Source organism: Polypterus senegalus, chromosome 8 (genome assembly GCF_016835505.1).
Source record: "Polypterus senegalus isolate Bchr_013 chromosome 8, ASM1683550v1, whole genome shotgun sequence".
Classification (NCBI taxonomy): domain Eukaryota; kingdom Metazoa; phylum Chordata; class Cladistia; order Polypteriformes; family Polypteridae; genus Polypterus; species Polypterus senegalus.
The window spans coordinates 74,307,642-74,335,094 of NC_053161.1; the positions used below are offsets into that span (position 1 = coordinate 74,307,642).

The 27,453-nt window shown below is 36.5% G+C and overlaps 1 protein-coding gene across 3 annotated transcripts in view; it reads right to left on the minus strand.

The window, feature by feature from the left end:
* usp6nl (USP6 N-terminal like) overlaps positions 1–27,453 on the minus strand; it is a 270,213-nt gene that overhangs the window by 93,915 nt on the left and 148,845 nt on the right. For all 3 annotated transcript variants that reach the window (XM_039761301.1, XM_039761302.1, XM_039761303.1), the window contains 4 exons: positions 23,923–23,996; positions 11,372–11,454; positions 3,347–3,386; positions 2,324–2,404 (listed from right to left, as the gene is read on the minus strand). In XM_039761301.1, the coding sequence (XP_039617235.1) occupies positions 2,324–2,404; positions 3,347–3,386; positions 11,372–11,454; positions 23,923–23,996 (278 nt within the window). The remainder of the gene's footprint in view (positions 1–2,323; positions 2,405–3,346; positions 3,387–11,371; positions 11,455–23,922; positions 23,997–27,453) is intronic.

Genomic DNA, 27,453 nt, shown 5'->3' on the forward strand with positions numbered 1-27,453 from the left:
AATTTAAACTTTAGGTTTACACCTTGCTTTGTTTCCGAAGTAGCAGCACTCATGAATATGGTAGTATATGTCACTCGCTCGCTTCTTATTGTTTCGCTGCCTTCTCAATTATATAATGCATGTTTTCTTCAGTGCTTTTTTGAGCTCTCCCTGGTTTTCTACGCACTGCGTTGACAGTCAGTTCACTTGATTACGTGGGAGGCGTGATGATGTCACATGAAACTCCGCCCCCACGGCTTTCGAGCTCAACTCCATTACAGTAAATGGAGAAAAATAGCTTCCAGTTATGACCATTACGCGTAGAATTTCGAAATGAAACCTGCCCAACTTTTGTAAGGAAGCTGTAAGGAATGAGCCTGCCAAATTTCAGCCTTCTACCTACACGAGAACTTGGAGAATTAGTGATGAGTCAGTGAGTGAGTCAGTGAGTCAATCAGTCAGTGAGGGCTTTGCCTTTTATTAGTATAGATAAAAAGCAAATTTAAGTGTGTGCATCAAGTTGTCATTAGTTTTGGTCAACTGGGCCGTAAAATGGATATGCACATATTGAAAATGGATACATGAATGAATGGAATATCAAGGTGCCGTGTTATAAACCCCAAATCTTTAAAGCTTTCCAGTGAAATTTTGCATTATCCAAACTATACTAGTGCATAAAAATTTAATCGCACAGCCCTTGCCAATTGCATTTAATACTTCAATCTATCATTACATTAATAAATATTTTAATTCAGCAGTTGCTATGGCGAGTCTTAATTAACAGAAAATACATCACAGCAGAAAACAAAAAATAATCATTTTCATATGCCTACTGATGGATAAAGACAGTAAAATTAAGAAACAGTATACGCAAGAGAAAGACATAAGAGTATGGCTGGCTTGCAGTACTGCAGCCATATGCTATAAGCACCCCAAAAGGAGATCTTGAATAAAATGCAGAGTAGCTTAAGCAGTAGGCCAAGATATTGAGATTTGCTTTGTTGATATAAATCACAAATATTCCTAAGTCTCAGAAAATTATACTTCTTGGAAGGCACCAAATTTAAGAATACACTGATTTATTTGCGAAGACAGCAGCTAATTTTAGAATGTAAAGGCTTTTTTTGAAGGAGGAGGAGAGATGGTAAAGAGGACAGAAAGGATGAAATTTCAAAAAAATCAAAAAGTATGACCATAGCTAAGAATAGCATGCAGCTCTCTTCTCTTTTCTATTCAAAACATCAGAATCTCAGACAGGAAAGAGTAAATGCAGACCAAACAAAAACAAAAGTAACAAATCAAAATTTGTTTTGTTTTTAAGCCCAATGTCCTAAAGCAGTTATGACATCATCCAACAAGTTACCGTTTCTTACAATGTTCCAAGGTGTGTATTTTTGTGTTCCAAACAATTTCTTATTCAGAGAACACTTCCTGGTGGAAATAAGGAAGCTATGTGATCACAAAGTGTTGTATAGACTCTATGTATGGTGCCTTTGTGACTTGTTTGATGATCTGGCCTTTTGAACAGTTTGTCACAAATATGAACATGTTTAAAAGGACTGATAAAAACAAGTGCTTGAGTGATACAGGATAAGAAATGTAAGAAACATGTATGGTTAGGTGTTATGATATCCCTGACAATAATAGGCTTTGTTGGCTACATTTCTTTGTGCTTGCTCACATCTCCTGGTCAAGTTTTTACCTATGTCTTTGTGAGCGTTCTTCAGTTTCTTTGGTTTTCTTACAAAGATGTACAGGTTGCATTCCTTTGTTGCTCTAAATTGGCCTAGTTGAGTGTACTGCATGAGTGTACCCTGCAGTGGACTGCTCGGCTGTTTACTCCTTTGTGGTCAGTGATACTGGAATAATCTCTTTGTGGAAATGAAGTTCCAATATTACTAATGTTGTTTTGATTTGATCACGATTAAAAACATTTAACATTAATCAAATTAAAGCAAGACTAATTCTTTGGGAAAGGTAATGAAGTCATAACATAAAACAACATTTTAGGGTTGCAAGGGATTGGAGCCCATCCTGAGACAATGGACCCTGAGCCATGCAAAACAAATCATTACAGGTTTAATTCTCACACACACTCACAACAGGTGAATTTGGAATTAGCATGTATTTGGAGGATGTGAAGGGAGGAACTGGAGTGCCTGAAGGAAAATCAACACATACAAGGGAAGAACATCAAAATTCCATTTAGACAATGAAAGGGCACATGATAGGGCACAAACCTCAAAGCAAACATCTCAAATGCAATTATTTTGTGTTCCTCTTTAAAAACAGGTACCCTTCCAATAAATGCAAATGAAATTTATGCAGAATAATTCACTTTTACCTTTTCACTGTTCTTGTATTTATCCCAACTCTTTATCATCTTCAACCATTTTGTAGTCCTTTCAATTTCTTGTATTTTTTGCTGGCAAAACACATATTTTAATTTTGTAGTTTTCACACTCAAAATATTAAGATGCAAAGTAAAATACTAAAGACATCCTACTTAGACATTAATCTTTACATAATGTTATTATTAATGCAAGTATAACTTTTCTTATAAAACACCTGCTTTATTCTTAGTCTTTTTATTGTGAGTAGACAAAAATCTTTTATTATTTACATATATTATTCACACACACACACAACTACATTTTACAACAAACTGCATTAAAAGACTGAATTTTGCAATTATTCAATTAACAAAAAACAACAGAAGTCATTTTCTGCAGTGGATTAAGTACAGTACACGTACCACATGGATTTAACAGCTAGCGTTGTTCATTTTTTCAAAAATATCTTCATGAGAGCATTTCAGGTGGTAAAAAAATTATGCCTCTTGTCTGGTAGCAATCAGGATGTGGATTGGTTGCGTTTTCATTATGTTTTTCCATATTTTTCTGGAAATGTGGCATTTCTCCTCTGAGTTGGTAACCATTGTTTATGTGGTACCTGTGTCAGCCTCTACATGGCTGTAGTGAAGTTAATGGCACTTAGTGGTTATAGCCCATGTGAGCATGAAAATAACAAGCCTGGAGCACTACTTCTTCACATTACATTCTGAAGGACTCACTTTCCTGGTTGGATTTTTTATTTTTAGTGACAAACATTTTTGACTATTCCACTCTCACATAACCATTTGACTTTGAAAAACAACCCCAGACACTGAGATTTTAAAATAAAAAAGACAAATGTAGCATATTTTCTAAAATAGGACAGTTTTTTGTGTTAGGAAATTTATATTTTAAACATAAAATAAATAAATATACATATGAAAAATTAACATAAATGTGCACATTAAATATTTTTCGGCAATAAAGTTATTCTAAGTATATTTATTATGGGAGTCTAAAAATCCTTTATTTACCTTTTCTTCAACTGAATCATATGAAGGAAGTTCATCCTCACTATTAAAAAGAAAAAAAACACATTACTTTGCCAGAACACTTGTTTGCAAAAGAAACACTTACCTTTTGAAACAATTATCAGTGTAAGTCATGAAAATTGCTTAAGCAGTAACTCTTTTCTATACATAACACAACAGGAACATGGACATTTCCATTATTGTGTTTTGTAATAAATAACTAAATCAATAAATAAATAAATAAAGAGGATGGTTCATAAATTCTCAAAGATATTTTGTTGATAACCTTAAAAATACTTTGTGATGTGAGATGGTAGATTGAATCCCAAAGTCTCAGAGATGGCCTCAAAGAATACAAAAGACCCTTGCTGGATTCTGGATCACACTTGTAAATATTTTGCCCACCTGCATTTTTGATTCACACTCAGATGCTCCAGAAAAAAAAATTAGTTATTTGTTAGCAGACTCAGTCAACTGATGTTGTACTTCTGGAGCATTAACACTATTGAGTACATCTCATTTGCGACAATGGCAAGTTAAAGTTTTTGGAACAGATATTTGTCAGAGTTGCTTACTTGTTTGGACGGATTTTTTTTCCAATTCTTATTGCCAAAGATGCTACAGTTCATTCAGCTGTCCAGGACAGTGCTTATTAGATATACAGTAATTTTCAAATCATGCCATAAGATTCTTAATGGGGTTGAGGTCAGGACTTTGACTGGGTCATTCAAAGACAATCCCTTTTCCTCTCTTGAGCCACTCTAAACTTAACTGAGGCCAGCACTTATCCTGCCTAAAGTTGATTGTTCTGTAATGGCTCTCTTTGTTAGTTGAATCAAACAAGCTCTCTTGCATTATTTCCAGTACTGTGCTCTATATATTTTTCCTTCAGCACTGACAAGTTATCCAGTACGTACTGATTTGAAGGACCAACAAAACATTATGTTTCCATCACGATGCTTCATTGTAGTGATAATGATTCAGGGGATTCTGGGAGAGATTGTTTTGTGCCACATATAATTCTTTGAGTTGAAGTCAAAGCATTCAGGCCTAGTCTTGTCTGACGACAGGACATTTTTTTCTCGAATTTCAATTGACATTTTCTATTTCATTTATTTACAAAAATAATTGGGCAATACAAATATACCACAAAGTCTCACTCAAACTAGCTACAGTAGGAAAAAAAATATGTTGCCTTCATAATTTGAAGAAAAAATAAGACACAACGAACAGAAAAATGGAATGCCAACATTAGTTTTCTGAAGACAATTCATTCTGCAGTCATAAACTTGCAAGATCAGGACACATTTGAATTGTTTACATACTTTGAGAAGAAAGGGGTTAAGTGACTTGCTCTGAAGTCAGTGGTTAGGGTTGAACTGTTAACATTCTGGTTTATAGTGCAATGACTCAAACCATTACATTATATCACTGGCCAGGTTATTTATGAATGAAGCACAGAAACACTGGGGCAATAAGTGGCTGAAGGTTGCAAGGTGCCTCTCTACCATTTTGCCTTCAAATGGAAATTTGCAAATAACAAGACTGACTTCCCAGCATCTACTACATGGGGTAAGACAGAAATGTATTATGCTGTAAAAAAGAAAATCCGAAATTAACCTCCTTGTATTTCATTCTCCATCACCAATATACTCTAAATTATGGTTCACATTGTCTTGAAGGTCACAAAAAGTCAGCCAGACTGACTCAACAAAACTAGTCTGTTTCACATGGAATCATTCACTTGATATTTTTTATCACACTACATTTTACTTGGATATCAAATAGCAATTTAAACATTCTATCACTGAATCAATGATGAATTCAAGGTATTGTTGTTCTGTCAATTTTAAGCACTGCAAAAAGTGGAAACTGTGTTTTGTCACTTGAAGATTTTCTTTTTTAACAGCTACATTATTGCATTTAAATGAAAAAAGCATGAACCTATGGTGGAAAATGGCTTCAGAGTTCCATACCATTTTTGTTCTCCTAACACCGGCTGATTACCCAAGTTCAACTAAGATTTTCTTTACCCCAAACACTTTTTTCTTTACTGTGCCCATTAGTCTATCTGACATCTTGTTTTTGTTTACATTTATTTATTTGGCCGACACTTTTATCCAAAGCAGCTTACAACATGTGAGATACAATTAGTTACATTTCTTTTAGTTTTCCAGCTGGAGTACAGGCTAGTGAAATGACTTGTGCAGGGTCACACATCTGTCTAAGACTTCTACTTATTATTTATTTATTTTTTTTGCTACAAGATGTGGGCTCTAGGTAATAATACACGGATAACGCACATCCAAAAAAATGATAAAGCCTAATGCTCCCAGTTGGAACTTTAAAGTGGTGGACTGTCTACTCTGTGAGGTGGCTGATTTGCTTTCCCACATACACAAAATATCCCTCTCATCTTACCTCCCTCCAAACACCATGCATCGTCTCTTTCACACTGCCCTCTCCTCTACAAGCTCACTGGATTGGTGGGAGAGGAGCATCTTCTTACTTCCCAACCTAAAGCCACTTCCGGGGCAAGCCCAGAAACTATGTAGCACAGAACTCCTAGGCAGGTATGCCTAGAGGATCTCTGTTGCAGCCATGGATATTCATGCATTTCTGAGTACCAACTAATGTTTAGAGGGCATCTCACAATTTGCCTGAACTTCCCACAGCCCAGTAGGAAATCATGAATAATCAGGAAACCCTTATGCTGTCCTCAGTATGGCCACGGGATTCGTGTCCAATGGGCAGTTGTTCTTACCTTCCGGTATACTGTAATTAATTTTCTAGGAAAACAAAAACTCAAAGTGCACAATACTCTCATTAAGTCTACCATCCTCTGTTGTTATGGACACACAAAATAAATCTGTTTAGGCTTTGTTTTCAGGAGTTTACATTGTCCTGTGAGTGCTCAATAGTGTCACCTCTCGGTTGCAACCACCTCACCAATATAAATATAATTAAAAATTTGTAATCTATGCCTTGTTTGTATGGAGATTTTTTTTTTATCCAACTAATATTAAATGCAGCACACTATTACTGAGATATGAGTTTGTCACAATTACACTAACCACTTAAATAAAGTAGTTTAAAATGCTTTTTCAAAATTAAAAGAAAATTATATAATGAATGTCACTGCAATTGCATAATTTTAAATTTATCAAATAATAAGCATTTGCCGCAAACCTTAACTTTGCAGGTTTTATATTATCACGGATGACTATAATTAGATTCCATGAAATTCTTTTTTTCATCTCCAGGAGGATAAAATCATTCTGTAGCTAATTAACTGGCTACCTAGTAACAAGCGCTATTATTTATATGTCAAGCACTTGTAGCTATGAAAAGTAATTGTCTCCGTAGAAAATTATGGTATGAAGAACCTACAGTACAGTAGGTGTATCATGACATAAGCTGATAACACTCTTTTGTTGCCCATATTGATTTTAATCTTATTTAGACACTACTTTAATAATTCCATATAACACATGTAAGATAGTGAAAAGGACAGTTAAAATAAAGTTTTAATTTGTAGGAAGAGAGATTGGAATTATAAGGTACCTAAGACAGAAAATGGGAGCAGTTTATTTTATAGTGCCTGTATTTTCCTGCCTCTCTGCTCCCTTACTAGGAAGGATTCTTCATTCCTAGTGAAGCTTGCTTGTACACCAGCACACAGCTACAGTCTATGGGCAGATGGATGGGGGAGAGTATGGTACACCCATGTTTAACGATTGTTTCTTGGAATTCAAAAGTCAGAGACAGATAGTCCTGGACTCATCTGCAGTTTATATGGTTTTTAAATATGGGAAGAATAGAGCATTAACAAATACCACAGGCAGTAGAATACTTTGACTATGGATGGCACTAAGAAAGCAGAAAACTGTGTAGGGGGAGTCTGAGTGAAACACAACAGTTAGATTCTCTGCTTGGGTTGTATTGATAAATAGGACGAGACAGACTACAGCAGAGGGCTGGAAAAGTTTTGTATCTTGGTTCCAGAAATAATTGTCTGCAGCTTAACATTAACAAAAGCATTGCAGAGTTGCTAAGGGGCAGTATGATCTGTATATGTCCTGAGTGCCAAAGAACAGCAAAAGGTGGGACACCAGTATTGAGAAGACAGGGAGATGGCTCCCTGCTTGGATGTCTACAATGCTCTCCAAGGTATTAGAGGACAGGTAAAGTCCTGCATATACAGTACAAGAGACAGAGTTAGAGAGAGGCCAGAGAGGGAAAGAGCTAGGTTTCATTACCTTCTGGCTGACAGAACTCATGAACTTTAACATTTCAATCAAGAACCCTTTCTTTACTTGTTAGAACAGCTAGCGGGAGGCATTTCATATAGCACTGGTAGGCTTTTTGAATGCAACTGTGACCATCATATTGACCACATAAGATTTTTCTTTTGCTTCTTTCTTATCTTTTTGTGCTGAAGTGGCACAGTTACAATAACTATGTCACTTCTCTAAACTGGGACACATTTTTTAGATTTTTTTTTTTGTGTTATATTAACTTTTTTCATTCCCCTGTTATAGATCATTTGAGAGTTCTAACCCCAAGGAATATTTCAATGTATGTACTTTTTATTAATGATTTAGTTTGGAATAAATAAAAGTATATTTGCTATTTCATTTTAGGAGCATCACATCTCCATTTTGTAGCTTTAACATTTTGTTACTGAGTTGGTGTGGGGGGACAGGATGCACAATATTTTTGCTACGTCCTATCTCACAAGATACAGTACGTGCCACGTCATGATGCTACACTTTATAACCCTGAGCACCATTCAGTAAAGTGTTTTAGAATACAGATTGAAACCACAACCAATCTAAAGGCGGTTTTACACTTAGCTCATGGGACACATTTTTTTTTTTTTTTTTGAGCACTGGGGCAACTGCCCCCATAGTCAGAATCATTAAGTTAGATGTGAACATGCCAATTGTATTTTGGTGCAGACCGAAACAACTGAACCTTTTGAAAGTGGTTGAGCTGGTGTGTTACCAAGTGAACCCTTGGAGCGTCTCATGTGAAGTATGAATGTAATCCAACCTGTGACTGAGCAAACTACAAGAAATACTCTGCATTATGGGAAACAATTAGACAATCTCAATATTAAAATAAAATCATACAAGTTTGCATAAAACAGCTCACACAAGTACCAGTCAATTACATCAATCTGAGCACCTGATTCAGCCTCAGAGCCTGTTTTCTTTCTGACAATCAGATTGGATAGTAGAGGACAACGTTAAAAAGGCATAGATTCACTTGTGATCATGTAGATTAAACCAACCACATGCAACGTTATGGACTACAAGTCTTGTGTTTGTTAGTGTTTAAAGATTTCTGGTTAATGACTCATAGCTTTTCATTTCTCAGCTTGGTTTATGGTTTAATACCAGGCATATATTATGTGATTTTCGCATGATTTTGCCATCAAATTTCCCGAATGTCATTGTTCAGCAACTGCAGTAAGCATGCACTGTACATTAGGTGTTGGCATTGTGATGCTCATTTCCACCTTTTTGATTTCAAAAAGTTATCTTATAGCAACACATGTACAACTAAATGGACAATTATCTTAAGAAATGTTTACTGGAAGAAAACAAAATAAACAAATAAAATGGTAAATCAAGAGTACATCAGTTACGTATCTCCAACTCTCTTGTCAAAACTTCCCCAACGTTCCACAAGTACAGGTATACCATTTTCTTTTATTGTAGTTTCAAACCACAGTAAGCAACACAGCTTTGTTCATTATTGACATTTTGTGAAGCCTATGGCCATATTGTTTTTTTTGAATGGGTAGAGCTTTATTAAAAAATGTCAATGTACAGTGCATCCGGAAAGTATTCACAGCGCATCACTTTTTCCACATTTTGTTATGTTACAGCCTTATTGCAAAATGGATTAAATTCATTTTTTCCCTCAGAATTCTACACACAACACCCCATCAAGACAACGTGAAAAAAGTTTACTTGAGGTTTTTGCAAATTTATTAAAAATAAAAAATTGAGAAAGCACATGTACATAAGTATTCACAGCCTTTGCCATGAAGCTCAAAATTGAGCTCAGATGCATCCTGTTTCCCCTGATCATCCTTGAGATGTTTCTGCAGCTTAATTGGAGTCCACCTGTGGTAAATTCAGTTGATTGGACATGATTTGGAAAGGCACACACCTGTCTAAATAAGGTCCCACAGTTGACAGTTCATGTCAGAGCAAAAACCAAGCATGAAGTCAAAGGAATTGTCTGTAGACCTCTGAGACAGGATTGTCTCGAGGCACAAATCTGGGGAAGGTTACAGAAAAATTTCTGCTGCTTTGAAGGTCCCAATGAGCACAGTGGCCTCCATCATCCATAAGTGGAAGAAGTTCAGAACCACCAGGACTCTTCCTAGAGCTGGCCGGCCATCTAAACTGAGCGATCGGGAGAGAAGGGCCTTAGTCAGGGAGGTGACCAAGAACCCGATGGTCACTCTGAGAGCTCCAGAGGTCCTCTGTGGAGAGAGGAGAACCTTCCAGAAGGACAACCATCTCTGCAGCAATCCACCAATCAGGCCTGTATGGTAGACTGGCCAGACAGAAGCCACTCCTTAGTAAAAGGCACATGGCAGCCCGCCTGGAGTTTGCCAAAAGGCACCTGAAGGACTCTCAGACCACGAGAAACAAAATTCTCTGGTCTGATGAGACAAAGATTGAACTCTTTGGTGTGAATGCCAGGCATCACGTTTGGAGGAAACCAGGCACCGCTCATCACCAGGCCAATACCATCCCTACAGTGAAGTATGGTGGTGGCAGCATCATGCTGTGGGGATGTTTTTCAGCGGCAGGAACTGGGAGACTAGTCAGGATAAAGGGAAAGATGACTGCAGCAATGTACAGAGACATCCTGGATGAAAACCTGTTCCAGAGCACTCTTGACCTCAGACTGGGGCGACGGTTCATCTTTCAGCAGGACAACGACCCCAAGCACACAGCCAAGATATCAAAGGAGTGGCTTCAAGACAACTCTGTGAATGTCCTTGAGTGGCCCAGCCAGAGCCCAGACTTGAATTCGATTGAACATCTCTGGAAAGATCTTAAAATGGCTGTGCACCGACGCTTCCCATTCAACCTGGTGGAGCTTGAGAGGTGCTGCAAAGAGGAATGGGCGAAACTGGCCAAGGATAGGTGTGCCAAGCTTATGGCATTATATTCAAAAAGACTTGAGGCTGTAATTGCTGCCAAAGGTGCATCGACAAAGTATTGAGCAAAGGCTGTGAATACTTATGTACATGTGATTTCTGTTTTTTATTTTTAATAAATTTGCAAAAACCTCAAGTAAACTTTTCTCACATTGTCATTATGGGGTGTTGTGTGTATATCTAAGGATAAAAAGAGTTTAATCCATTTTGGAATAAGGCTGTAACATAACAAAATATGGAAAAAGTGATGTGCTGTGAATACTTTTCGGATGCACTGTATTAAACTATTCATCATGGCCATGTACATGTGTAGTTTGAGTACCCATGTTGTTCCTTGAGGGAAACCTGTTTAAACTTGTTAAGCTTGTGCGATAGACAAAATGATCAGGGGCTTATTACTATTAATCATGTGCATAATCGAAAAAAGATCAGGGGCTGGATGCAATAGATCAGAGCTTAAGTCTTAGAAGCCCCTACCTCTTCCCAGCACCACTGCATCAGTACATACTTGTTTTGGAACACATATACACACACAGATTTTATTTGGAAACCAGTACTGTAAACTTTAATTCATTCTGATTATAATGCATTCTAATTATAGTACTTATATAAAAACAAAATGGGGTAATATTGTACATTTCCCTTGTCCAGTGTCAGTAATCACTTCTCCACACAAACCTCAGGGGTAAAAGGAAAGGAAAATAATAAAGGAAAAGGTTTTGACAAGTATCCATCTCATAAATGCGTTTTTTGTATAAAACAATATTTAAATAATATGTTTTTTAAAAATTACATCCCTTAAAAGCAACACACAAGTATTAAGAAAAAAAACAACTTACTGAAGAAATCCAAAGCGATCTGTGACTTTATAAACCCGGTAGTTAGCATCTTCCCATGGTTCCACTGTTGCTCCTTCTTTTCCCTAAAATAAATCACAAATATAAGTTTACATTTTTACTTGCTCCTTAAATATAAGTCATTTCTCTTTCTGGGAATCATAAAAGAATGATTTAAAGAAGATTTAATAATACTTTCTTATGCAAATGTTGCTATATAAACTAAATGCTGACTGAAGGATTTGGTGTTGATGCTGCTGTTTAATTATTCATGTAGTGACTTAATAACCAGTGTCTAATCTTTTATGTTTGTTTATGTCACCCTCACATCATGTAACCTGAAAGGCACTTTATTTTGGTTCAGTGCTCAAAGCTGCAAGTTTTCCAAATGGGCTACAGCGTTTGGGGTTGATGATCTGGTAGGCAAGAGGTGGTTAGAAGTGGGCTACAGTTTCTTTTACTGAAAGGCAGCTGTTCAAGCAGTTGTAATATTGACTTTGTGAGATGTGAATGTCAACCTCTGAATAAAATATTGAATAACATAAGCCGACATGTTTAAAAAAAATAAACATATCATGGTGATTTAACTGTGTCTGAAATGTAACTTTTATTCTACAGTCAATTGGCTGCACTTCCTGAAATCTCACATTAACTTAATTATCAAGGTAGAATATTAGTTGAATTATTTTTTCACATGAAAACAAAAGAATGCTGTGTACAGTTTGACAGATAAAAAGGAGCTCACACAGCCTGGACTGACCACAAGAACAAGCTGCGATGCTCACCAATACAATTTCGAACATTAACTAACTACTGTACATAGTGTGCTTTGGCAAGTACATTGGATTATGTGAGCATATCTGTAAAATAGCCCACCTTACCCAGAGTGGCTGCTGTTTGTCTAATGACAAATACAGACCAAGTATTTTAGAGTGCAAAGAAACATGAAGCTGCCTTTAAAAGTGTCATATTACAATTTTTGTTAAATCTGTGTGAAGACAAGATATATTACACAAAATGAGAAAAGTTTTTAAAAATGGGCAAAGCCATTTTCTTAATTAAGTTATTTCTGACATTTACACCTTCCAACTATACATAAAGTATCTGACCTCTCCAGCTGAGCAGTAAAGCCTGGAACAGGTTGGACTGCTTAAATATACAGTTCAGTAGATAAATCAGATGAAGTATCTGCGGGTGTAATCACAAGAGTGATGTTCGCAATGTTTCACCTTTTTATGTTTATTCAATAGTCAATTCAGTGTGCTTGTCAATGGGAACATGGTTAAAGAAAAATAAATGCCTCAGAAGCCAAATATAAAAGAATTTCATTTTATAGCCCACATCACATCTGTTTGAAGTTTTCATACTTAAACTGCTAGAATAATTTTTCTTCATTTATATTTATGCTTGATTGCTCTGAATGTTTTCAGTCAATGCTGTTTTGCTAGAAACTGACCAATGCGAAGGACAGGCTGTTCTTGATGCTGCTTTTAGTGACTTCAGACACGTACGTCATCAGCGACAGGTATTGCCTTACCCATGGAAAGTCTTAGCTTTAAGCAAATATTACATAACATGTGATTCCCCTACTGAAAGGCTACAGTCTAGTTGATATAATTGACAATGTAAAACTGCCTTTTCTCCTTAAAATCTAACATTTCTAAAAGTGTTGGTTCCTGATAGTCATTCCCATACTCTAAATATAAGACTATATGACACTATATTTGAACACAATAATTTATATTTTTTTGAAATCATCACATGTGGAATAAAAATATTCCTGAATCACAATACGTATAATAAAAAGAATTCATTTTCCAAGCACTGACACTTCTGAAACAGTGCTGGGACTTATGGAAAAAAAAAATAGTATGGAGTTCTGCAAACAATAGTCCAGTAGTCTAGTCTGCCACTTCCTACTTCCTTAATGTTTTGAACTGAGATTTGAAGGTTCCCAAAGTCTTGTGATTACAACACCCGGTAACTTGTCCCAAGGATCCATGGCTCTTGGTGTTAAGAAGCCCCTTTTAAAACCTGCATTCTATCTTTAGAAACATCTGGCAGCTCTTCTGTGGACTTGCTCTAGCACTGTTAATACAAACGCTCAGACTGCACTCAGTACTCGAGATGTTTGTTATTCATCTTAAGCATAACCTCCCTTGATGTGCACAATGCAGAGTGTGTTATGCAACAGTCGGTTTTCTGCATCTGCATTCTCTCAAACCCCTTGTGTCTTAACACATGAACATAGCGAAATTCTCCTAAATGAAAGTAATTTTAGGGAACATTTAGGAATGAAGTATAACATTAAAGAAGTGCTCAGTGCTAGTACTACCACAAATCCAGCATACTGAATTGAAAACATAGTCATTGTGCGGAGTTTGTACATTTTTCCAGTGTCTACCTTGGCTTTTGTACGACATTGTGGTTGTTCTTCCACATCTCCAAGGATGCACAAATTACAGTAGGTTGTTTGCCAAATTTAAATAGGCCCCTTGAATGTGGATGTGTGTATGAGTGGGCACTGTTTTGACTGGACTGCACCTCATCCAGTTTTGGGTCCTGCCTTGAGCCTAATGCTCTTGGGATTGGTTCTGGAAAGTTATTATATTAAATGTATTAAAATAAAAACTGATCATTTAGAAAGCATTAATCAGATGTGATGTGATGTGAAGAAAAGCAGTCACATTAAGGGAAAAAAAATGTAACAAAGACCTTAAGAATTATTAGCTCTGTTGACAAAAATTAACACACCAAATCAAATCAATAGACAGCAATGAACTATACTTAATTCCAATGGTAAAGCTATTTTATCTTAATATAATTAACTAACAGTATTTTTCCCAAGTTATACAGATACTACAACTTCTACATTTTCTTTAAAAGACAATAAAAACATAATCAACAAAAAATTCTACTTGTTCAATACCACACAGTACTAATGTTCAGGTTTTTTACTTCCTGTTTCACCAGGGCATAATACAGAAGTAACACCCATGGAAAAAAAAAATTGTTGTTAATCACCGTAGAAACAAGTAAAAAAAAAATCAAAGGGAGAAGTGGTTTCTGATCTTTGTAAAACAAGTAGAGGGTTTAAAAACTGGGAAAAAAGGTTACACTTAGCATTATATTAAGAAATCCAAAACCACAAAACCTGTGGTAAACTTACTAGGAAGAAGATACAAGTACCTCTTTCTCAAAAACATTCTAGCATCACAACTGTAGAGCAATATAGAGAGTCTATAGAGCATCTATTTTCTTTTGAGAGTCCACATATCAATAAGATATGTTGGAAGAAAATTCATGCTAATAGCATGTAAGACACTGATATAACTGAAGTTTGCCAAAAGCTGTTCAGACTTAACATTAGCAGCAGATGATTTGGTCAGATGAGATCACAACTGTCTGCCCACTACACCATCTGTTGTTCTGATATAAGAAGAAACTTCATACCCACTATTAAAAAATTTGCACTTCCTGTTTGCCAATGGCCACAGAACCATTTTAACAGCATTATGAACTTTACTAAATATGGATATTCCTACCAGAAGCATGCTTGCTTTTTGAAGCTGCAACTTACTTTGAAATGGATCTTCCAGTATGACAAAGAAACTATACATATCTTAAAATTAACAGATATATGGCTAACACAAAACAAAACAGATGGTTTGCAATGGATGTGTCAGCTTCTGGACCTAAACTGGATATAAAAACACTGTGGTGTAAATTAAAAGGCTAGTCCATAAATGCAGACCGAAGAACATCAAAGACATTTATAAAAATTCTGGTCAAGAGAATGGAACACAATTTTTGGTGTTTTGCAGCTCTGTTAAATAATAGCACATAGCCTTTTCCAATAGTAAGTACTAGACAAAAACAATGCAATAATTTTAATATCAGTGCTATAGTAAAAAGCACACTGTTTATCACTCTTTCTCCTTCTGGTTCCTCATAGAAAAGAGAAGAGCATTTTTTTTTCTGTTTTCATGTATTGCATTGAGATAATAAATAGACAGCTATGAATATTTAACATTACTGTAATGGCAGGAAGGTTTACTTTAATGGCCCATATAAACGTTACTTAAAAGTACTGCAAATGTAAATGTTTATAGCCTGTCCGTAGTAAAAGATCAGATAGAATCAAATTACTTCCGGTTTTGAGAAAACGGAATGCTAGCCTCTATACTGTTTGCACAATTAATTGAGAAGAGTAATGGTTTGGGAGTGGAGGTTGTTTTACTAATCAAAGGTCCTATTTTAACACACTCTTGCACCAGTAGTGGAAAGCATAATCACCCTTCTTCTCCCACTGCCCTAAAAAAAAGACAGCCACACTTCTCCTTGATGTTGTCTGCTAGGTTATGTCCAAGGTAATAAACAACCTTAGTGAGCCCATACCTTTACAGTCACATTGACACAATTTTAACTCAACAATTAAAAAATGCCTTAAGAAGATGGGAGGAATCTGGTGTACCTGGAAAAAATTAATAAAAGTTAAAGACATTGTATTTTGTCTTGAGAAACTATAAATATGATTAAAACACCATGTAGCGCTAATTTTGAAAATTTGTACTTATAACTGACTTACATATTTTTTATAAACAATTTCTGTTAAGTTATTTACAGGTTTTATATGAACAAAGGTTAAGGTCTTGTGTTGGAGCACTGTATACTATAGTATTGTGTGAGTTACATTTGAGGCTGGTCAGACACACCTTGGTTCATGTGCAAAAGTATGAATTTGAATAAAGTAGGAGCATTATTACATCTTCTTGTGTGTTAAAATGTAAGTGATGCTACAAAACAAATGCATCCAAATCAGTATCTTTAGAAAGCCAGACACTTTACAATAAAACACCTAATTCCATACCAGGTTGAAAACTAAAAGAAAGCATCTACTTAGTTGAAAGTACATCACAAGGCAGAAATCACTTCTAGCATACTGCACATAGTAAGGTAATAAATCGGCATTCTTTATTTTCCTTCAATTACTATATATTTCACTTTCTGCTATAAGAGGCACAATATTTGCCATGATTTCTGAAAAAAAAATTAAAATTAACTTGGTTACTTGATCTGCTGCTTTATTTACAAACTGCCTGGAATGTACACTAAGATATTAAACTTGTGGAATCACTGCCAGCAGGTCTCCTCTTATAGTGACAGCCACCTTTGTTCCAATGCTACACCCTAATAACAAACACATGATCTAATACCATAAAATCTTAGTATCCACAATTCAATTTAAAATTTTCAGTTAAAAAAATTCAGTATATATAATGTCAATATATTGTCTATTATTTTTATACAACATAGACTGAGAATTTAAAAGTTTTAGTTAATATTATCTGGGGCTGTGTTGCTGGTACTGTATCATTTAAGGCCTATTAGGATCCACTCATACAGTCAGACCTGGGAGAAGTGTTTCCCAGTGATTTCCTAGTGACAGAGAAACTGTGCCTAGTATGGCACAGTTAAAAAAACACAAAGTGAAAGATAAGGGTTAGGTGCAATGGCAGTTGGGCAACAGTCAAAAGTGGGACAAATCTAGGAATACTAGACCGTTATGGATAGCGAATACAATGGAGGTTCCTTTGCAGGGTTGCTGAACTCACTCTCTGTGATAGGGGGATGAGCTGAGCAATAAAGGTAAACCCTGAATTAGAACAACTGCTTCTCCAGATTGAAAGGTGCCAGTTGAGATGTTTTGAGCGTGTAGTTATGGTGGCCATATTGCCCATATTTGTAAAAAGGTGCTGCCTTCTTTTCCATAGCTCAGCATTATGCTACATAAACCCTCATACGAAGAAGCAGAGTGAGAGTGAAGCATATCACTTATTTGCACAGAAGTTATTGCACATTAATTAAGTTTGGCTTCCTTTCAATGCTTATCCATTTCTTTTAAACTTGAAACAATCCATTGTCTTGTTTATTTAACCGTTTTATTTTTGGTCTTATGTTAATTACAAGTTGATCATTGGGCATCAAAATGACAAACATACAGTGAATGGACTAACAAAATAAATTTAATATAAAACAGAAGAGAGGGAGGCTTTTAGTTATTTTCTTTTTCTCAGTGTTTGTCAACCAGTGAACTGGGTCACGGGCTGCTGCTGATGAGATGCCAGATGAGTTATACAGTAATGGAAATGGGTTGTAGTGGGTTGATACTTCAATGAATATGCTCGAATCACCAAAGGGGGTTCCGGGTGGGTTGTGAAAAAGCTTACATTGGAAACATGGGAGGCAATATATTCTTTTAACTAATTTAAGTTTGCCAGGTAAAGTGTTACTTAAAAAAAAAAAAAAGAAATTTCCTATAAAGTGTTTTCATTATTTGCTTTATATCTAATATATTAGTAGTATGACAAAGGTTCGAACTAACAAATGTGTTTTACAAAATGTCTTTCTATACTGACCACCATCCCAAGGCAATTTCCTGTAGACAGCGTACATGTTTACTAACTTTTTATCCTTTATTACTGGAACCCAATCAGGATAAGAAATTTTGAACGGATCACAAAGTGAGTTTCTGGTAGGCATTGAACGTACTACCTTGGGGTTTAAAGTCCATAAGGCTGCAAAGGTTCCTGTAATCCAGATGCCTGCATTTTTATTTTTTTAGTAATTTGCTTGAAGATGCAGTAGTTTGGTATTGGTTCCAAATGGGAAAAAAGCAATTAATCCTTCACAGTCAAAATAAAATATTGTAATTTCTATCACACCCTTAATGTACTAATGAATAATTGAGGACACTCCATCTGGCCACTGCTAATTCCCTATTTCTAGGCATTCTGCTTTAAAAAAAAGGCAGGAGGCAGTTTTGCTATGGAATATTCCAATTATTGTTAGCCTCGAGTGTAACCAATTGTACAGTATACCATATATTCAAAGAAAATAGCTTTTGATTAAAATAGTTTTTATGAGCTCTAGAAACCCAAACATAAGCACACAAAGACATAACTTTTTGGAGATTACACAAAATGAAAATGAGGTACTACATTTTTGCATGAAGGAGTTTTAAAAATCACCATTAACAATAAAATTGTGAAAGTCACATTTGCAGAATTTATACTTTAAAAATGGAGACTGTAAGCATTTGTTTACTTACTGTTGTGAAAATATTCTAAGATTTATCACTTTATGGTTGGGATGTAGGAGGTAAACTGGAGTACCTAGAGGAAAAAGAATGTACAAACTCCAAGCAGGAACTGATGGGATTTATAGGAGCCTGGGGCTGTGATACCACAATGCTGACCACTCTTGAATAAACTACTGTGGAACCTTGGATTGCAAGCATAATTCATTCGGGATTTGTGCTTCTAATCCAAAACACTTGTATATCAAAGTGAATTTCCCCATAAGAAATAATGGAAATTCAGATGATTCGTTCCACAACCCAAAACTATTCATATAAAATGAGTAATACAAAATATAAAGTAAAAATACATAAAACAAATTAACCTGCACTTTACCTTTGAAATGAATTGTAGCTGGTGTGAAGGAGACGAGAGAGAGGGAGAAGGAGGAGGGTTATTGTGTGGACAACTTTCATTCTCACTAATGGAATCCCTGCTATCTGTTGGCTCACTGGAATCTTCTTCTTTTTGTGACTTTAACAAGGAGCCTATCCAATGACAGTTGCTTTTGCCTGAAGAGTCACTACACTTGGACACAAAATAAAAAAATGCTTTACGCACTGTAAGGTTTCTAAACTCTTTTGGGATTCCACCCAATGGAACGACATGCAGAAGAGAGTCCCGAAGCAACCGCAGGCTCCCAGCGCTGTAGCAGTTCGCCGTGAAAGTGAATCCGAAAAGATCGTGGACATGCTCTAAGTGCCTGCTGTTGATGGGTGATACAAGGAACATTATAAATGCCAGGGGACAGTATTACTTGGCAACTAATGTGGCTATGACCATGCCTGACTGCTGTGTCCGTGTATAGGAGAGCGGTAGATCCCGCTACAATAAATAACCATGCTGTTCCTGTTTCAAGCTGAATAAAGCTGGTGTTGCTAAAGTACTGAGACTCAGCTTCGTGTTTTGGGGTGCAAAACAGGGACTCACACGACACAACACATGCGTGGTCACAATGCTATAGTAAACAGTATACGCTTGTACGGATATTACCTATATGAGTGAGGCATGTTGACTGAGACCGAGAATAGGAGACGATTACCCACAATCCCACAGCAAGAGAGGGAGAGAAGAACCATCAGCTCAATTGTGATCACGTGACGCTTGGCAGACAAAGCGTATACGTAACACTTGTATTGCAAGAACTCACTCGTTTATCAAGTTAAAATTTATTAAAAATTTTAGCTCGTCTTGCAAAACACTCACAGACCAAGTTACTCGCAATCCAAGGTTTAACTGTAATTCATTTAAAGTTATGATAAGGAGATAACTAAAGCAATTATTAAACAAAAAGGAGTTATTGATATACTATATGTAATTCTAGCAAAATACCCGCGCTTCACAGCGGAGAAGTAGTGTGTTAAAGAAGTTATAAAAAGAAAAGGAAACATTTTAAAAATAATGTAACATGATTGTCAATGTAATTGTTTTGTCACTGTTATGAGTGCTGCTGTCATATATATATATGAAAATATACCAATAACTATCTGTTAAGGATCTCTTTGTATACCACGTTGTCAGTTCAGCAGTCCGGTTGTAATATGACCAAGCTGTGCACTGAGATTACTTTTGAGAATGCAACGTCTAGTTTTGTCCAGGAGGAAAGCAATGTTGCCTCAAATCAATGGCAACCTTTTGTAGGGTCTGTCCCTGAGACTTATTAATTGTCATTGCGAAGCAGAGCCTTGAAAAAATTTGAAGCATTTCAATTGAAATGGGAGATCAGAGGGTATAACGGTGATGCCAGGAATACATTCAGAGTGTGGCGCTCTGCTGTTTTTTTGTGTAGCTGCCTTCACACAGCTTCTCCACTGCTTTATAAACGAACGGCATATAAGGCCATCGTTTCTCCTTGCTTCGCGGTTCTGTACTGTTTTATTGTTCGTTTATTACGATTCTTATAGTTATTGTGTAGCTATTCGAGACTTACTTTACTGTTCAGGTACCCATTTCCTTTATTTAATCCGCGGCTTGTATGTTATTTTTTGTTCGTTTATTACGATTATAGATATTTATTGATTCCCTTCTTTAGCTGACTGCCTGCTCATATAAGATGCTCCGCTGGTTTTTTGTGAAACAGCCTTTACACAGCTTCTCCGCTGTTTTATAAACGAACGACATATAAAGCCATCACCTTGTCAATTGTGTAATTAATTTTTTGAACAGGTTTGATGCATGGAAGTGTAGACTTGTACTGCGTTCAGTCAGTTCACGTGAGCTGCTCTCTTGTGTGATGTTGCAATGTCCACGGCTTTATTTAATGTTAGCTAAGACCCGGCACTTAAAAGTTTCTGGCTACACTCCTGTTATAATATGACGAAGCTGCGCAAGCTCACTCTTGAGAATGCAACTTATAGTTGTCCAGGAGAAAAGCAATCTTGCCTGAAATCAATGGCATCGTTTTGTAGGGTCTGTCCCTGAGACTTATTACTTGTCATCGCGCAGCAGAGCCTTACTAGAAATTGGATGCATCTGAATTGAAATGGGAGATCAGAGGGTATAAAGGGGATGCGAGGAATACATTGAGTGTTTAGAAACTCTAGAGACAGCGTGTATTAACTTGTGGATTTTTCTGTGTGTATTTGGTGGCAGCATGACAAAGTTGCTTTCGCAAGACTGCGTTAGCTGTGGAGCTCAACTCGGAGCATATTCTTTTCCTACCTTGTCAATTGTGTAACGTGTGTTTTGAACAGGTTTGATGAATGGAAGTGATCACTCGTACTGCGTTCAATCAGTGCACGTGAGCTGCTCTCTTGTGTGATCTTGCGATGTCCACGGCTTTATTTAATGTTAGCTAAGACCCGGCACTTAAAAGTTTCTTGCTACAGCAATTTTAACTTTTTTACAAAGTGATCCAAAGTCTCGTTTATACCTCGTGTCTTCTCATTAAACTTGTATCTCGCGAATAAAGTATTCTGCGTTTTTCTTCAGCGCTCTTTGGAAGCTCTTCCTTCTTTTCTACGTACTGCAGTCACAGTCAGTTCACGTGATTACATGGGAGGCTTGATGATGTCACACGCAGCTCCACCCCCCCATGGCCGTCGAGCTAACGTTCATTACAGTATATGGAGAAAAATAGGTACCAGTTATGACCATTACGCGTAGAATTTCGAAATGAAACCTGCCCAACTTTTGTAAGTAAGCTGTAAGGAATGAGCCTGCCAAATTTCAGCCTTCTACCTACACGGGAAGTTGGAGAATTAGTGATGAGTGAGTGCGTGAGTCAGTGAGGGCTTTGCCTTTTATTAGTATAGATCAACAGTGTAGTAAAATATCAAAAACTCATTTATCCTTCTTCTTACCATTTTTTTGGTTAACATTGTTAAACTAAATAAAGCAATAAAGTTTCACATTTCTGTTCAAATGAAAGCTGACACTTATTTACTGCAGCAAATGATGTGATGAGAGATCTCCCAACAGTTAATCAATGAGAGTTAATTGCATAAGCAGCACTAAATTAAAACTGAAATTTGTAATGCAAGAAAACAGCTCCTGGAAGTTATTAAAACCCAATGTCAAAGTAAAGGCTGGTCTGGATGTGAAAAAAGTCACTGTACAACAATCAAACATGGTCCATGTATTATTTCATGGTTTCTGTATATTCTGAAATAAGAAATCTCACTGCCTATTCTCAATTACCCACCCAAACCAGTTTTACTCTACAGGTATATTCTGCCATTGAGAAAACACTATTAGAAATTTGGAACTTGGCATCTATGATTCTGTTCACTACCTTTGCATGTTAGGTTGCCTTTGTTGAACCTTGTCTCAAACAAGAACTTTTCAAAACCTTAAAGGAACCGTGGAGTCAGAGACCTTTTTCAGTACAACCCTACAGCACTATCTCTGGTACAACTACTGACCTCCTATTACAGGAATGGGGTTGAAAGCTCGATTTTAGTAAAAGTCTAATTTATCTAACCTAGTTCCTCAATAATGCCAAAGCCACTACGACCAAAGACCCAAAATGTCAAGTTTCACCTGCGAGCTCCACTCACTGGTGTGAGGCTTTAAAAACCCCTCCATGAGAACAACAGTCTGAAGGGGAAATAGACAGACTTTGCAAGAAAGGAAAAGCCTATGAGCCCTTCCATGTTGCAGCATCCTGGACAATAAACGGGGACCCAGGTGAATGCCCATCTGTTCATGCTGTCTGACCTCTGCTTAGCATGCACCTGACAAAAATAATTTATACCATATTATGACAAGCAGACATCTTTTTTTGTTAAACCTTCCACAGGCAGAATATTTAAGTGGAAGGCATCATACCAGATTATAATGTTCATGTTTTTGTAAGACTTGATGTAAGTGTAAACTTTGGACAGTATACAAAAACAGCAGTATCACAAATCAATGCAGGCAAACACATAATGAGCTGTCGGATAATAAGTAATCACAGTGTCAAAAATTAACCTGTATGCAATTTCCTTTCACACATTTGAAGCAGAAACATTTAAAAATGTACCAAACCAGAAAAGAAGAATACATACAAAAAGGGGAAACCAACACACTTCCCTTTTTTGAAAAGTCTGGCATTGTTTTCATTAAGGGTACACGCCCACTCTTAAAATTACAGAAAGTGTTGGCCCTTTGTTTGCAACTGAACTGTGGCTGTGAAAACAGTAATCATAAAAAACAAAACAAAATAAATAAAACCTAACAGAGTTCTTAGTATCTACCATTTTTATTGCGTGACACTGATTACGTTTTATTAAAAGAAGGAAAAACAAATCAGCTGACTTGTATATTGAAAATCAAGCAAATGAGCAAACGTAAGCCCAAACTGTGAAAATATATTTGTGTGTCACACGGAAAAAGTTAATGACATGTTGTAAATCTGTAAGAAATCTGTCTGGACAGATGTCTGTAGAGCCTTACTTGAAGTAGTGTATGTGTTTTAAAAACTCACTTTGTGTCAGGTGTAGGAGACAAAAAAGCTAAAAATCTAAGACTAGGAACAAGCCACGCCATCAAAGTCCAAAACAACAATGGTTTTAATAACACATTCTGTGTATAATGTGCCTCTTTAATGCTTAAGGCTGTAAATCATTTACAGGAGAACAATAAAAAGAACATACCCTTTAAAACTGACCATACAGTAAGCAACATTACAACTATTTAAACTGAATAATTTACCAAATAAATATAAGTTGGGTTGTGAGTTAAAGTAAGAATACAATACTCTTTAATAAAACAAAACTAATTTCTTGAAAACAGCTAGTAATAAAAACATACACATATTTTAACACAAAAAATAAAATAAAAGGAAGTTTAATCCAAGCATAATGAGAAAGACTGAAAAGGTAGTTCAACTTAATTTCTTGTCATTATACCTTATAGTTATTTTAAACAGAACTAAATGTGAAAGGAGACCTTCAAAGCAGACATTATGAAAACAAACACCACCAGACATACCTTGTCATACTTTGAAACAATTTCTGAGCGCTCCTGGGCAAGTTTAATTGCAGCATCCTGGTCTGTGTCAGAATCTGTAAGGATTCCAGAAATGGGATAAATTAGTTTCACCATCCTGACTCAAATCATTCTTACAGTTTCAACAGTTTCATTCCAATAAAAATGTGTAATACTAGTTCTCACTGACAAGGTAAGAGACTTCCTCTTTCATGCCATCACAATGACTCATGTGGCTACTCCCAACTTCTTGCTTTGTGCCAACACAAGCAGATTCCCAGGGATTTAAATAAAACAAATGCTCCATCAGTGTATTACTGAATTTACAACAAGTAGGACATCCAGAAATTAAAATGACTTAAGTCCAACCAATGGTATGTTTGTGCCTTTATGCAGTAATCATCAAAATGCAAAGTGAAAACATGCAAACTAATCACAACCAGCTTGAAAAATCCAGCACGGTCGTCACACTATTGTTTATCAAACTTGTGAATAATCCCTCCTATTACCAGGATATTTCACTTTGTATCACATCAATAAATTATGTCTTTGAACAAAACACCTAAATTGTCTGTTATGCCAAAATAAGCACTCTTGAAATATTACATAATAAAGTTGAATATGTTTTCATTAATTTCAAGAAAATTTCATATAGATAAATTTCAGGAAGAAAAAGAAGTACATGGACATTCAAAAAGCTGCTCGATCTTTTGCTGTTATGTATCCCACAATATGTATGAAGACTAGGGTTCTCTGGATAATCTGGTTTTCTTACTGCATCCCACAGACCCAGGTATTATGCTATCTTCCAACTCTAAAGTGACCCTGCATGTGCGAGTGGGCCCTATGAAGGACTGGTGCCCTGCATATGATTGGTTCTTGCTATGAACCTAGTGCTGCTGGGTTAGAAAATAAATGGATACATGCTGTGATTACTGATTGGTGGTGTAGTAATATGAAATATACTAGTTATGGGTCAGGGTTGAATTTAGTTTGATGTGCGCTCTGTTAGGATTCTGCATGTTTTCCCTGCTTTTTGCACAGGAGTCGCACGGTTTTCCAAGTGCCTCATGCAAAACACCCAGAAAGAGACTGGCAACCAAACCTAAGTGAAGTCCTGCCTTGCACCAGCTGGAGCTATGGCATATGCAAAGCTTAAAATGTGCTGTTAACAGTTACATGGATAAGTGATTATCAAGCAAAAGTTTATCTCTGCAACAACAGCCTTTAAAATTGAAAAACAAATGACTTGAATTTCCTGTTTTATTTTACAATTGGAACACAGACAGACTGAGGGACTTGCTTAGAGTTACAGAGTGAGTTAGAGGTGGGGATTGAAGTAGCAGCCTTGTTGTTTCAAAGGTAATGCCTTAACCATTAAGTCACAATATATAATATCAGCTAAGATATATTAGTAACCTAATCGATTAGATAAGAAATGGACCATAAAAATTAAATACACATCAAACTATAAATATTAAGTTTCTCCATGCAATAGGTAGACACCCCAATGAGAGATGGATCCTGCCTTGCACCCAAAGCTGCTGAGAAAGGCCTTAGACTCTTGCCATCCTGGATTGGACAGGTATGTGAATCTTGGGTGTAATGTTATATATTTTAATTTCATCATTTCTCTTACAATCAGCTAACAAAAAATTAGTTCATAACAACTAGTGTTATTACTGAATTAATGCTGTTGACATTTAGGTGGAGCAGTGGATAGCACTGCTGCAGGGATCTGACACTGATTACTTTTCGGGTGACTATCTGTGTGAAGCTTGTGTGTTCTCAGAATGCTCACTGTGGTGTTAACCTATATCCTAAAGTTATAAATTTTAGGTTAATTAAGGAGTGAGTCATTTCATACAAGCAAGAAAATGGGCTATATGCACACTGTATTGCTGACGCACCTCCAATGAAATCTCAGCCAGCTCAGTCACTTCCGTTATTCATATTGCAGTTTTGATTTTTGTTTAGTAGTGAGAATGTCTAAGAAAAAGAAGTTTATGTTTCAGTGTACAGATAGCTCTACAGCTGAATATTATTGTTTACCTTTATGTGGAGCTTCCATTAGGTACAACAAAGTATTTAGTTTTCATACATTTCCCTCTGATGCGAAAACCTGATCAAAGTGGATCATGCAGAGAGAGAGCTTTATGGTTAGTCCCCATACCCGAGCTTGTAGCTGGCACTTTAAGAAAAAAAGAGAATTTTTACGAACCAGGGTCTGAGACAGGGCAGTGATTGATGAATGGGGGAGCGGATCCTGTGTTGTTTTAGTGGAACATTTCTCAATTCCACTTTAAAGATCGGGGATCTTGGAGAGGAGAAAGCAACCAACGGAAGATGATAAACTCCTTGAGGACCACAACTACGCTTCAGCTCTGGATCCAACAGTTGTCAACCTAGCACTTGATGAAAATGTGTCTCTCAGAGAGGAGATCCACTAGTTGAGGAAACAAATTGAGACCCATACAATGAAACAGCTGTTTTTGGCATTCATCGTTTTGCTGGATCAGTTAGAGCCATTCACTTTTTTGTAAGATGTCCAGAAGATACATGTTATTATGTATTGTAGCATCTGCACTAAGCACCACAATGGACGGATTCTCTGCTCTTTACATGGGTTTTTGAGGTGGCCTGCTTTCCTTAAAAGGAGTTGCCGTTTTTACATCCACTCCTGCTATTGATGATGTAATGCCAGATCAAAATTTTAGAATCCATGGCTGATATAACTTGTCCAGCAACGTGCTGTATTAAGCTCACATTCATATGCACCTGTCCTTGAATAAAGTTTAATGACTAATAATTGAAATTTCTAAAGAAATATGTAATCACATATTTTTCATATTTAAGTTCATAGTAGACACACGTCCAGATCTTATCTTCGTAATTATGGATGTAGCTTGAAACATATAGTTTGAAGCCTTTCGCCTTTTTTAGCTCCTGACATTTGGCACAATGTTTGAATAATGCGACTTACATTGTTTACCGTAAGTCTGGGCATGTCTTGATGCAATCGGGTGAAAAACACCATAGCTAATCCATTTTGATATTCATGCCAGAAGTGCAGCAGCTGGCTGATGCAGAATCTGGGAGAGAGTGTGCATACTGTATAGCCTACTGATAATAATAACAAATTTGGGGAAATGTAACTTCCAGTATCCAATATTGAATTGCTCTATGGTGCCCTATACTGCCTACCATCCACAATGTACAGTAACTAGCTCAAAGCAATAAGCAGCATGCCACTTTTGCCTCAAAATAAATACATCCATCTAGCCATGTGACATCCTAAAGAGCACTAAAAATTATGCATACCATATATTTCACATGTGTCCTGTTAAGAAGTTTGATTTCTTTCAAGAAGACATGATACTGGAAATGTAGTGTTGTAAGAAACTGTTTAATGCCACTTAGAAGACAGTCAAAATAAACACTGAGCTGCTTGTCAAGTCCACTAAAATTTGCTAAGCAACTGCAACATAAATCAAACAAAGACAGTTATACTTTGGCTAATTAAAATGAATTACA